The 14,329-nt window shown below is 40.6% G+C and overlaps 1 protein-coding gene across 1 annotated transcript; it reads right to left on the bottom strand.

Annotated features, from left to right (window-relative positions):
* Positions 1–684: 684 nt before the first annotated feature.
* Positions 685–14,023, bottom strand: LOC113078793 (zinc finger protein 501-like). Its single transcript, XM_026251092.1, has 4 exons — positions 13,918–14,023; positions 13,159–13,326; positions 2,532–2,865; positions 685–2,089 (listed from the first exon to the last, which is right to left on the bottom strand). The coding sequence occupies exons 2-4, from the start codon at positions 13,315–13,317 to the stop codon at positions 1,080–1,082; spliced, it is 1,503 nt and encodes a 500-aa protein (XP_026106877.1). The 5' UTR covers positions 13,318–13,326; positions 13,918–14,023; the 3' UTR covers positions 685–1,079.
* Between the last annotated feature and the right edge of the window lie 306 nt (positions 14,024–14,329).

Here is a 14,329-nt window from a genome sequence, read left to right as displayed (position 1 = left end):
TCTGGTAGGTGATGTGACCGTGACACTGGCAGAAATAGTGCTAATTTAATTCATATATCTTCATTCTTCTTATTATGGAACATACTGTTTTTGTTTTGTTTTATTTTTTAGTCGCTAAACTAATTCAAATTCAAATTTACATCCTACTCACAGTATGCGATTTCAGTGCACAGTTCGTCTCTGATAATTGAAATATTAGCTTGACAAACTCTACTTGAAATGGACTTTGACTTTCTTATGCAAATTAAAGTAAAAAAAAAACTGTCATTTCTAGCCATGATGTGGAAATATTAAAACTGCTAAAAGAAGCCTTGACAGTTTTGTGTGGTCATAATTCCAAATATTATAAACATACAAATTAATTCTATCTGATCTTTAATTCTATTTTACATTACAGTGAAGTTCAAGTAGCTGCCACAAAACCAACAAACTTTTCCTTTCAGAAGATTTGTTTCTGCCAACATTACACTACACATAAAAGCTCTTGAAGAACAGTGACGAAATGGATAGTTTATAAACAATGGCTCGTTCTTGATGAAAAGAAACCAGTCCAGCAATGAAAAAGCAGAGTGATTTGCTAGTGAAAGTGAAGTGACGTTCAGCCAAGTATGGTGACCCTCAGAATTTGTGCTCTGCATTTAACCCATCCAAAGTGTGCGCACATGAACAGGCATCATTTATGCTGCGGTGCCCGGGGAGCAGTTTGGGGTTCGGTGCCTTGCTCAAGAGCACCTCAGATGTGGTATTGCCGTCCCAAGACTCGAACCCACAACCTTAGGATTAGGAGTCCAACTCTCTATTCACTAGGCCAATGATTTTCCATCATGCATTTCACCACATAAAACATGCCTTATGAAACCTAGGCAATCATATTATTGTAGTATTTTATTTGGATGATTTTTAATAGTTCTGTCTGATTTAAAATTATTGCTCTACTCAGTCAAACATGACATTATATACAGCACTTGGATCAGTCCACAACATTAAAAATTTCAATGCCACCTACTGGGAATAAGAACTCAATGAACACTTTCAGGACGAGCCAAACAAGATTTCTTTCCCAGATTGACTGATGAAAGTCACTCTGGTGATTCTGGAGCAGTTTGTTCTTTAGCGTGTTTGTTCTGGTGGGCCTGAAAACTACCTAAATAAGCGAATCTCTCGCCGCAGATGGAGCAGGAGTAAGGTTTCTCTCCTGTATGAACTCGCTGATGGACCTTAAGGACGTCTGATCGAGCAAACGTCTTTACACACTGTGAGCATTTGAACGTTCTTTCTCCAGTATGAGTCCTCTTGTGGTTTCTAAATGTACTATGTTTACTGAAACTTTTTCCACAGATGCTGCAGTGATATGGTTTTTCTCCGGTGTGGACTCGCTTATGAAATATAAAATGAGATGGATTTGAAAAGCTCTTCCCGCAGTGGGCGCACAGATATGGTTTCTCTCCGGTGTGTGTCCTCTCATGAAGATTCAGAGCAGATCTTTGACGGAATTGTTTGTCGCAGTGTTTGCACTGATACGGTTTCTCATCAGAATGGATTCTCTGGTGTGACTTTAGAGAGCCTAAGTCTGTGAAGGCTTTCCCACATTCACTGCACTGATACGGTCTCTCATTGGTGTGCAAACGCACATGTTTCTTCAGATGAGATCCGTGATTGAATCTTTTCTCGCAGTGAGGACACTTGTAAGGTCTTTCTCCCGTGTGGATTCGCTTATGAGCATCAAGGTTTCCTTTGGTGCTGAAATACTTGTCACATTCACTGCATTGGAAAGACTTTTCACCGTGAGTCTTTAAGTGAACTTTTAAACTAGAATGAATTAAAAAAACCTTGCTGCACTGTTCACAGTGATACTCCTTCCCGCTGTGCTCTTTTGAATGAATTCTCCTCTCTTCTACGGTAGGAAAGCTGATTTTGCATCTCCTACAGCTAAAGCTTTTCTGTTCCGTGTGTTTTCTCTCGTGTCTCTTTAAATGGCCCTCTGAACTCAGTGTTTTTCCACAGGTGCTGCAGGAGAAACTCTTGACCGTCAGCTGCTCTTTTGATGTTAAGTCTGTCTCTCCATCAGAAGATGAACAGCCTTTATCATCTGAAATAACAATGATTATAATAAATTCTGGGTTTTAAAACATATGAAGTATTTGTGTGAAAATCTGCAAGTTAATTAAATAAACCCATGCACAGACACATTGAAAAATGAATTTGGAAATGCAACATCAGCCAACCATTTCATATTTTACAATGTCATTTTACAGTATAATACTGCACCCACAATGTTTTTCTTTTATTAGTATATATATCATAAAAAAGTAAATTAAATTAGATTTCTGGTCAAAGTAGGCCACCTTACGAAAAGGCACAGCAAATCTGTCTCTTAAAAAACACATTCTAGCTCACAAGAGAGGAAAAACATAATTCCAAATACCTCAGAAAATCTTTACTCAAACCTGATCAGATCACCAGAGACCATCAGCCAATATGAACCTGATCCTGAAGAGTCTGCCTACATTCAAGTGTTAGAGAAAACGAACCTGGAGGGATGAAATCTTCATCTTCTTCATCACCACTTTCGTCATCATCATCATCACTCTGATCATCATCCTCATCCTCTTCCTCATCAGTGTGTTGTTGTTTCTCTGCGGTGGTTTCTTCTCCTCTGCTCTCGATCAGGTTCCTGCAGTCCACCAGTTTGACGGAGCACATCTTCAGCGGCGTCTGCAGCATCTGCTGTTCTCCAGCGTTACAGTCAGAGGTTTGATCAGTGGATTCATGATCCTGAGCATCAGTATAACAGAGTAAAGTGAGGCTGAGCTCTGAGTCCTGTGTGTCTCTGGATCTCTGATCTCTGACGCTCCAGACTGAATCCTGAGCTTCTGTCCCATCAGTCTCACGCACCAAAACCTGCTTCACATCCTGACAAACACAATCAGCTTATCAATACAGAATCATATATCCGTTGATTCTGACAGTCACGGATCAACTTTGAAATGTTAAGGTATAGTTCACCCTAAAATGAAAATGCTGCCATTAATTACACCCCCCTTCATGTCATTTCAAACCTGTAAGCCCTCTGTTCATCTTCATAACAGACACAAGAGCTGATGATTCAGAGCAACTGAACATCCTCAACAATCTCCCCATGATGCTTCTACCCATAACTCTGTGGTTTGCAAATTTCAGAAATCGTCCTATCTTTCCTTGACCCAGTTTGAAGTCGTCCACTGAAAAGTGTTCACTGCACAACCTCATTTGCTTGAAGTTTCGAAGCAGTGAATCAACATCCCGCTCAACAGCCATAGCTTCAGTCGCTCTGAATCATTTACTTGCTCTAAATCGTGTATATACGAAGTCTGAAAGGTAAGCCTTTCAGCTGTCAGCATTAGTGATGTACTTTTACAAACTCTCACTGATTTCTCACAAATAAGGTATCCAGGAAATGCACACTTTAGCACCATTTGAAAGGCTACCATTTGGTTTCTCCCAAGGTTTTTTTCTCCATTCTGTCACCGATGGAGTTTCGGTTCCTTGCCGCTGTTGCCTCTGGCTTGCTTAGTTGGGGTCACTTCATCTACAGCGATATCGTTGACTTGATTGCAAATAAATGCACAGACACTATTTAACTGAACAGAGATAACATCACTGAATTCAATGATGAACTGCCTTTAACTATCATTTTGCATTATTGACATGTCATGTTTTCCTAATGAATGTTGTTCAGTTGCTTTGATGCAATGTATTTTGTTTAAAGCACTATATAAATAAAGGTGACTTGACTTGACTACACCAAGATGTAAAGCACAATGAATGCACATGTAGCAATGTAAAAACCTTATAGTCACAGGAAGGAGGAGGTGGGAACCGGTGGACATTTAAATAAAACTTTAATGACAAAATAAAATCCAGGCCTGGTCCTCTATCGTCCTTCACTGTCGTAACTCCTCCTTTATCCTTCCAGATCTGTTCTATGGTACTCGAGACCGGTGAGTGGCGCAGGTGTCGCTCATTTCCAGGGATGGACTGGCCATCTGGAGCACCGGGACTTTTCCCGGTGGGCTGCTGCCCAATGTGGGCCAGCCCACCCTGTACACAAATGTATATATATATATATATATATATATATATATATATATATATATATATATATATATACAACTCGCGTGGCCGACAAGGAGTGTAATGTTTGATTGAGTGTTTTGTTCTCCCTGCTTGTTTAGTTTGGACTACTCTTGAAACATGCCCCCTTTCACGACTTGTAATTTAGAGAGAGAGACAGATTTATCCGGTACAGCGAATTTCTCTGAGCAGCAGGACACTGTATACGTTCACTTAAAACATAACAGACTGTGTTTACTAGAATACTTGCAGAGACAATTTTTTGAGATAATTTGTGTTGTGTTCATTCAGAAGTTACAATACAAGAATGATGAATTCATTTCTGTGTACGTGCATTGTCTGAAATGCTTTGAACGAGTGAGCGCAAGCTCCGAACGCGTGTGAATGGTTTAAATCTCTTGAATCGGCAAGATTTAGAAACAAGTGCAAATGATCAACTACGATCCGTTTCACCCCTTCAAGCATGTGAACAACGCGAATCAAGTTAGGAATTTTACATCATGATAGCCCGTCGGGCAGGGCGGTGATATATTTTGGAGCCCGACTGAAAACACAATAACCCCGGGACGTCATAGAGCCCTGCACTTCAGATCTATCCAGTTTGTGAGCTATTGGTTTCCACACTGGATGGCCCTTGGTGGACGGGATGGCACGACACTCCTCCCTGCATGGTGGATGGCGACGGCTCCTCTGATTTTGGGCAGCCGCCAGGAGTCCCCTGTTCCCTGCTCCTCACCATCATGGTGGATGGCAGCAGGCTCCGGCCCCAGGCAAACGGTGGCGGCGACTCCGCTCCTTCACGGGTGGCAGTCATCCCTCCCCATCTCGGGCGGCCGGCAGAGAGCTCGTCCATCCCCCCGGCAACTCACACAAGTCCAACAAACTGCACCCTCATGCTCGATGGCACCGCGGATTCACCACAGCAGCGAGGGATCTTCGGCAGGATGTCCCTCCTTCCTCCTGGGTTTCGGAACAAAGTGCAACAATATTGAAACGTTCGTATTCACGGGAAGGAGGAGGCTGGAACCAGTGGATATTTAAATGAAACTTTAATAATTAAATGAACAAAACAGTGTGACAGCCCCTCACAGACGACTGCTGGACGCAAACAAATCACAAAATATAACCCAGGCATGGTCCTCTCTCATCCTTCACTGTCGTAACTCCTCCTTTATCCTTCCAAAGAAAGCTCCTGCGTGGGACTTGAGACCGGTGAGTGGTGCAGCTGTCGCACGTTTCCAATCACTCCATCGGCCTCGCTCAGTTCCCACGGCTCTCAGCCCCACCACCACTCGTCACAGCACAATTCAATAGCTTGCATACGTCATGTGTCTTCCTCATCTTGTATACAAGGCTTAGTGCAAAAGCAGCATCAAACATGCATCATGGGTACACTAAGAAAACTCTGTAAAATTTACCAGGTTCCCAGAATTTTAGCATAAAATATGGTAGCAACATTTAACATTTTAACTTACGGCAGAAGAAACAGTCGAGCAACAGTGAAGGACAGAAGCTTGTGAGTGTTTAATGTCGTTTTCTCATTAGACTACGGTGTGATTGTCATTGCTAGGAAAGTTTTTGGTTTAAATTGTGTGTGTCTTACCCTGGTAAATACGTGCTGAAAGTGGCGCTTGGTTTTGCGTTTGGGACTGCCCAGTTTCGATCTGCTAAATACTGAGGCGTTGCCAGCTGACTTCAATCACAGGTAATCAGGCAAATACAAAAGCTGCAGGTTTCACCGCGGCAGCGGCAGCCCTCGTGTGAATCCTCCTCGTGTGAAGACGGACGAGTGTAAAGACACCAACTGGGCACTTGAGTATTGCTTTTCTCTTTCTTTACTTCTTCAATAGCTTGTTCTCAAATATCTCTTACACTTACACTTGTAGTCACTATGTGCTTTCAGATCTCTACTATCACTACTAACACTCGGAGAGCACGCTATGTACGTCACAGGAAGGCCTGTCTGACAAACCTACGCCATGTCCCTCTGACCTCTACTACTACGCTCTCTATTCCAGTTGGTCTCTGGAACTGCCAATCTGCAGTTAACAAAGCAGACTTCATTTCTTCTATTGCTACTCATTCCGGTCTCAACCTCAGGGCACTGACTGAGACTTGGATCAAACCTGAAGATACTGCCACCCCTGCAGCCCTTTCCACTAATTTTACTTGTTCCCACACTCCTCGTATCACTGGGAGGGGTGGAGGTACAGGTCTCCTTATATCCAAAGAATGGAAATTTGATCTTCATCCATCACCTACAGGTACTGATTCATTTGAATCACATGCCATTACTGTAACCCACCCTGTTAAAATCCACTTTGTGGTCATTTATCATCCCCCAGGTCAACTGGGAAACTTCTTGGAGGAGTTGGATGTGCTGCTATCAAACTTTCCTGAAGATGATACTCCTCTGGTACTGCTTGGTGACTTCAACATCCACCTAGATAAACCCCAGGCTGCTGACTTCAAAACTCTGCTCACCTCATTTGATCTCAAGCTAGTGTATACTACAGTGACTCACAAATCAGGCAACCAACTGGACCTCATCTACATGCGCTGTTGCTCTGTGGACACCTCTTCAGTTGCTCTACTGCACACCTCTGACCACTTTCTTATTACTGCTAACCTAGCACTTACTCCTGAAGTGGCACACACTCCAACACAGGTCACCTTTCGACGGAACCTATGCTCACTCTCTCCATCTCGCCTATCTGCTGTGGTTTCATCCTCACTTCCTCCACTCTCTCAGTTTTCTGCTCTAGACACGAACAGTGCTACGGACACTCTTTGCTCCACTTTAACATCTTGCTTGGATAACTTTTGCCCACTGTTGTTTAGACCAGCACACACTCCCCCATTTTGAAACATCGCTCTAAACTCAGGGCTGCAGAGAGGAAATGGCAGAAATCAAAAAACTCTACTGACCTCAGTGTGTATCAATCTCTCCTCTCTTCCTTCTCTACAAATGTCTTCACGGCTAAAACATACTACTACCACAACAAAATTAACAGCTGCGGTGATGCTCGGACACTCTTCAAGACTTTCTCTTCTCTTCTTAATCCGCCGCCTCCGCCTCCTTCATCGACTCTTACAGCGGACGACTTTGCAGCTTTCTTCACAAATAAGACAAGATCCATCAGTGACCAATTCACCAAACCGCAGACTGAGGACAACTTCACAATGAACGACACACACACCTTTATCCTCCTTCTCCCCACTCTCAGAGATGGACGTCTCCAAAATTCTCCTGTCCAATCATCCTACTACTTGTCCACTTGATCCGATCCCCACTCACCTCCTTCAAGCGATCTCTTCTTCAGTCATACCTTCGCTTACTCACATTATCAGCTCCTCTCTTCACTCTGGAACATTTCCCTTAGCATTCAAGCAGGCTCGGGTAAGCCCACTGCTCAAGAAACCATCACTAAATCCAGCGCTTCTTGAAAACTACAGACCGGTATCCCTTCTTCCATTCATTGCAAAGACACTTGATCGAGCTGTGTTCAACCAGCTTTCTATGTTCCTTGTACAGAACAACCTCCTGGACAGCAACCAATCTGGCTTCAAAAGTGGCCACTGAACTGAGACTGCTCTGCTCTCGGTTACTGAAGCCCTGCGACTAGCAAGAGCAGCTTCAAAATCCTCGGTACTCATCTTACTGGACCTTTCTGCTGCTTTTGACACTGTTAATCACCAGATTCTCCTGTCCACCCTCAGAAAGATGGGCATCTCTGGAACTGCCCTCCTGTGGGTTAAGTCCTACCTCTCTGACAGATCCTTCAGTGTGTCTTGGAGGGGTGATGTTTCAAAGTCACACCACCTTGCTACTGGGGTTCCTCAAGGCTCAGTACTTGGACCACTTCTCTTCTCCATCTACATAACATCTTTAGGATCTGTCATTTAGAAGCATGGCTTTTCTTATCACTGCTACGCTGATGACACCCAACTCTACTTCTCATTCCAGCCAGATGACCCAACGGTAGCTGCTCGTATTTCAGCATGTCTGAGTGACATTTCTAGCTGGATGAATGACCATCACCTTCAGCTTAACCTTACGAAGACTGAACTCCTTGTGATTCCAGCTAACCCATTGCTTCATCACAACTTCTCTATACTGCTGGGCTCGTCAACCATAACTCCTTCGAGGACAGCCAGAAACCTAGGAGTTGTGATGGATCATCAGTTAAGCTTCACAGACCACATTGCTACAACAACCCAGTCTTGCTGGTTTGCCTTATACAACATAAGGAAGATTAGACCCTTCCTGTTAGAGCAAGCAACCCAACTTCTTGTCCAAGCTCTTGTTCTCTCCAGACTGGACTATTGTAATGCTCTTCTGTTGGGCCTTCCTGCATGTACTGTCAAGCCTCTGCAAATGATCCAGAATCAGCAGCGAGGGTTGTCTTCAATGAGCCAAAAAAAGCTCACGTTACTCCTCTCCTCATCAGGTTACACTGGCTACCAATAGCCACTCGCATCAAATTCAAGGTACTGATGCTTGCCTACAGGAAGACCACTGGCACGGCACCAACTTACCTAAACTCACTGGTTAAATCTTATGTGCCCTCCAGAAGTTTGCGCTCTGCAAATGAACGACGCCTTGTGGTGCCATCCCAAAGAAGTTCAAAATCACTCTCACGGACCTTTTCCTGGACTGTGCCCAGCTAGTGGAATGACCTCCCAAATCTCAATTCGTACAGCTGAGTCTTTACTCATTTTCAAGAAACATCTAAACACTCATCTTTTTCGTCTGCACTTAATAATAATAATATATTATATATATATATATATATATATATACATATATATATACATATATATATATATATATATATATATATACATATATATATATATATATATATATATATATATATATATATATATATATATATATATACATATATATATATATATATATATATATATATATATATATATATACCTGGCTATGCGTTCTATACTAGACTAACTGAGACTTTTCATGGCACTTGTATACTGTTGTTGTTCTCTTGTTGACCTGACTGCTTCTATTGTTCTCATTTGTTTATAGATTTTAAAATATTGCTTATTACTTATAAAGCCCTGAATGGTTTAGCACCTCAGTATTTGAATGAGCTCCTTTTACATTATACTCCTCTACATCCGCTACGTTCTCAAAACTCAGGCAATTTGATAATACCTAGAATATCAAAATCAACTGCGGGCAGCAGATCCTTTTCCTATTTGGCGCCTAAACTCTGGAATAACCTACCTAACATTGTTCGGGAGGCAGACACACTCTTGCAGTTTAAATCTAGATTAAAGACCCATCTCTTTAACCTGGCATACACATAACATACTAATATGCTTTTAATATCCAAATCCGTTAAAGGATTTTTAGGCTGCATTAATTAGGTAAACTGGAACCGGAACACTTCACATAACACCGTACTTTCTACATCATTAGAAGAATGGCATCTACGCTAATATTTGTCTGTTTCTCTCTTGTTCCGAGGTCACCGTGGCCACCAGATCCAGTCTGTGTCCAGATCAGAGGGTCACTGCAGTCACCCGGATCCAGTACGTATCCAGACCAGATGGTGGATCAGCACCTAGAAAGGACCTCTACTGCCCTGAAAGACAGCGGAGACCAGGACAACTAGAGCCCCAGATACAGATCCCCTGTAAAGACCTTGTCTCAGAGGAGCACCAGGACAAGACCACAGGAAACAGATGATTCTTCTGCACAATCTGACTTTGCTGCAGCCTGGAATTGAACTACTGGTTTCGTCTGGTCAGAGGAGAACTGGCCCCCCAACTGAGCCTGGTTTCTCCCAAGGTTTTTTTCTCCATTCTGTCACCGATGGAGTTTCGGTTCCTTGCCGCTGTCGCCTCTGGCTTGCTTAGTTGGGGTCACTTCATCTACAGCGATATCGTTGACTTGATTGCAAATTAAAACAGACACTATTTCAACTGAACAGAGATGACATCAATGAATTCAATGATGAACTGCCTTTAACTATCATTTTGCATTATTGAGACACTGTTTTCCAAATGAATGTTGTTCAGTGCTTTGGCGCAATGTATTTTGTTTAAAGCACTATATAAATAAAGGTGATTGATTGATTGATTTGTAAGTCGCTTTGGATAAAAGCGTCTGCTAAATGATTAAATGTAAAATGTAAATGTAACTTACATTTACAATGAAATACCATCATTTAATTTACCGATATAATATTGATACACCATCCTATTGAAGAACTAAAATCTGTTTGTACCTTCGTAATACTCTGAAATTTAGTAAAAGCAGGTGGTGATGAGTCATGTGATGAACCAAAGCCCATCACAAGCAGCTTTTAAATAATAAAATATATAGAAGTTGCAGTGTAACTCACACTAACACATGAAACTTAAATAATACATAAATAAATATTAGTGCTGTCAAAATTAGCGCAATTAACGTGGTTGCAGTTTTTTTTTATTTCCAGTTGTGGCCTATGTGTGTTCAACGTGCAAAGAAATATGGATAAGACCAAGGAAGGACTTTTAGACGGAAAGTTTCAGTATAAAACTCTGCCGGATTACTCTTCAGTCTGCCACAAGAAACATTACTCTTCATTTAGTCTGCCACAAGAAACAGCAACATTAAAATCATGAACTCAAATGTCATTGTAAAAAAAAAAAAAAAAAAAAAAACTATGACTGTAACAGTGCGTAAATCAGACCTTTCTGTAACGCTAACGTTAATAAGCTTAAACGAAAATAACGAAATAATTGTGTAGTGGAGTACTTTTTGTACACAGTGCCGCGAACTGTCAATCACCCCTGTACGCGTGCATCACTGTCCTCCTCAGCTGCAGCAACTTGCGCTCTCTCTCTTCATCAAGCTTTGAAACAAAAAGGGGACAAAAAGATCATATTGTCTTTGTGCATAGGCTATAGATTAATTAGATAAATGAATATCTAAATTTGGGCCTTGCCGTTTACGGTATTTTTTTAGAACTTAGAAAAAAGATGCTCCAGCCAATGAACAGCCAGCGGGGGCTGCAGGATGACTCAACCTCCGCAGACAGTTTTTAATGTTCATCAGGCAATAAATACTCAAGATTTTGCTTTAGTATAACTCACAACGAGTTTTACACACCTTCTCCGGCCACGTTGAGTTGTTGACACTTAACAGTGGGAAAAGCGACACATGCGCTATTCACTTGTATAACTTAAGGGTGAATGGGTAATGTAGTTTCTGCTCTGGGTGGGATGAATTAGGAAGCTTGCATTGTGAAGGGCGCTCTGAAAATCGGCAGTGCAGGTAAAAGATTAAAACCTCTATTAAAACAGATGTCCAACTGAGCATACCGGTACGCTAAAAGCACGTTCTGGGCGCACAGAGAGGTGGCAGTACGCTCAAGAACTATATCTGGAAGTGGCGGTACTGAGTACCTGTGCAGTACTGGCCCACTTAAAGCACTGGCAATGACTATACTTTGGAATTTTTTTGCAGTCCACTTAGAATTCAACATGGAAATCATTTTTGTTTTTTATTGGCATTGATTGTTTTGAAATTCAAATGGTACTTACATGCCTGTGTTTTTATTTCTGTAATAAATATGGCTTTCAAGCCAACATATAATTTGGAGGATATTGATGGTTTATTGCAGGTATGTTGTTTACATGAGAAAATCTGTGTTACAAGTTAAACAAAAATTCCAATAAACGATCATATTTTGAATTTAAATAGTTTCTTTGTCTTGAGTTTACATTAATTATTTACATTTTACATTTACATATCCAAAAAGTTTCAGTCTTTTAATTGCGATTAATCGCGATTAATTTAAAAAAATTGTGCGATTAATTAGTTAATTTTTTTTAATCGATTGACAGCACTAATAAATATACATAAACAAACATTTAACTACATTAGGTGTAATATACAAATCTAATGTACAAAACAATAAGTACAGAAATACTTATTTCAACAAAAAAACAAAATTTTAAAATGTAATGCAGGAATTAATTTTACTTCCAAAAAGGGTATACTACCATAAAATTACGTGTAATGTCCAATACAGTTTTTCACTGTATATTGTAGGGGAAATTACCGTTAACCATTTAACAGGATTTTACTGTAGCATTTTTACAGCATTTTAACATGGACATGTCAAAGACTGACACAAAAGAGGAGACACTGCTGGATAAAATAATTATTTTTGCGGAGTGTCTATTTACACGAAGTGCAAATTGGCCATCTGGTTGGCAGAGGCTATTTACACTAAATATACCCACCATTGTGTGATTGGGCTAATCAACACTACAAAAGGCAATAATTTAACTACAACTCCAGAGATGTCGAAGGTAAAGCGCGTGCAGTGGTCATTTTTTGAAGTCTGAATTCACCTTTTGCAAAATGTTTTGTCCCTCCTTTTTTAGATCTCATATCACATCGGAAAAGCATTTGTTTTCAATAGAAATGAAGGAAATTAACATTTCCATTGTGATTTTAGACATATAGCTGATGCTTTTATCCAAAGCAACTTACAAATAAGGACGATGAAAGGAATCAAAACTAACCAAACGGGCAATGGATTTTCAAGTGCTATAACAAGTCTCAATTAGTTTAACACAGTAGTGAAGTGAAGTGACATACAGCCAAGAATGGTGACCCATACTCAGAATTCGTGCTCTGGTTTTAACCCATCCAAAGTGCACACACACAGCAGTGAACACACACCCGGAGCAGTGGGCAGCCATTTATGCTGCGACACCCGGGGAGCAGTTGGGGGTTCGGTGCCTTGCTCAAGGGCACCTAAGTCATGGTATTGACGGTGGAGAGAGAACTGTACATGCACTCCCCCCACCTACAATCCCTGCCGGCCCGAGACTCGAACTCACAACCCTTCGATTGAGAGTCCAACTCGCTTTATCGTGGAATTACACGAAGGTGAATGATTCATGAAATAACTTTCAGTTATTTTCAGTATCCCTTTAATAGAAGCTATACAATTTTTACTTGACAAGCTTAAAGTGACTGAGCTGAAGGATGACATGAAGAGCTGTTCAAACCTCTCTGTTCAGTTTGTCTCCTCTTTCTCTCAGCTTTGCCTCCAGTGAAGCCACCTCTTTCTTCAGCTGACAGATTTCTGTGATGAAATCCTCAATATCCAGCATGGACAGATCAGTTCCTACTGATTTACAGCAGACCACATCCACCTGCGCTTTCATGCTCAACAACTGAACACAAACACTTCATGATTATTACAAGATGCATTTATAATGGACTAAATCAAACAAAAGATCTGAGCAGAATAACACACAACTGAATAGCCAATAGAAAATTAACTTCTGGAGAATATTCAAGAACATTACTCTCAGATATAAATGTATTTGTTTAGAATTATTTGATTGGTTTCATTTTCAAGAAGGAATATCTCTTATATATTATTAATATCTATCAACCACTTCAATTAAGCTGCATTTAATAAACTAAATGCTATAACATAAATATGACTGTGATTTAATCGATTTTAGGCATCCTTTAAATGGGTCCAGCATACTACAATAGATAAATAGTTATATGCTGGACACTTTTATTTTAGGCTAAGCTCAAATTTACCATTATTTTGCTGTAATTACAGTATATAAAACAATGGTAAATTTGTGTTTAGCCTAATGTGGTTTTATTACAAATACCCAAGTTAAACTATGGCTACTTTAATAAAACCTATGGCTTAATTTAAACCAGATCTGAATAAAAAACGCTTCATTTATTCAATCTCATTTGCGTACTAAAGGTAACAAAACATAAAGCGTTAAAACACGTACCGAGTCTGTAGCCTCCAACAGTCTTTTCTTCTTCAGTGGTTTTACCGGTGGATTTACTGGACTAAGATGGTCACAGCGCCTCCTACAGTTCGAGAAGTGCTAATCTCTATGAGTCAGAACGATATTCTGCACCTGATTTTCTCATTTAAATAAAAACCGCACGTTTAATTTCAGTGTACAGCGTCATGCTTCTCAAATGGATTCTCAAAGGCCGAAATACACGATTTTGTTTTTGAAACGTATATACTGATGTGTTTAATTGTTTTCTATGGTCAAATAAACATTTAATTCATCCCAGTAATGACGCTCAATGGTAAACGTGACACACGGGACACTAAAATTACCATATGGACACTTCAGAGTCATTCTTTTGAATTGCTACATACTTGTTTGGTCAAGTTATTCACGTGGT

The sequence above is a fragment of the Carassius auratus genome, unplaced genomic scaffold, assembly GCF_003368295.1.
Source record: "Carassius auratus strain Wakin unplaced genomic scaffold, ASM336829v1 scaf_tig00026570, whole genome shotgun sequence".
NCBI classification, from domain to species: Eukaryota; Metazoa; Chordata; class Actinopteri; order Cypriniformes; family Cyprinidae; genus Carassius; species Carassius auratus.
The sequence above is the reverse complement of the archived record's forward strand: the minus strand, read 5'-3'. Positions and strand labels throughout refer to the sequence as shown.

What these genes read in the sequence shown, in the direction of transcription:
- LOC113078793 (XM_026251092.1), bottom strand. Translation starts at nt 13,317, where the DNA reads ATGAAAGCGCAGGTGGATGTGGTCTGCTGTAAATCAGTAGGAACTGAT. An exon ending in GAGACAAACTGAACAGAGAG is followed by an intron (nt 2,866 to 13,158) that starts GTTTGAACAGCT and finishes ACAGAAGCTCAG; the next exon opens with GATTCAGTCTGGAGCGTCAG. An exon ending in TGAAGATTTCATCCCTCCAG is followed by an intron (nt 2,090 to 2,531) that starts GTTCGTTTTCTC and finishes TTGTTATTTCAG; the next exon opens with ATGATAAAGGCTGTTCATCT.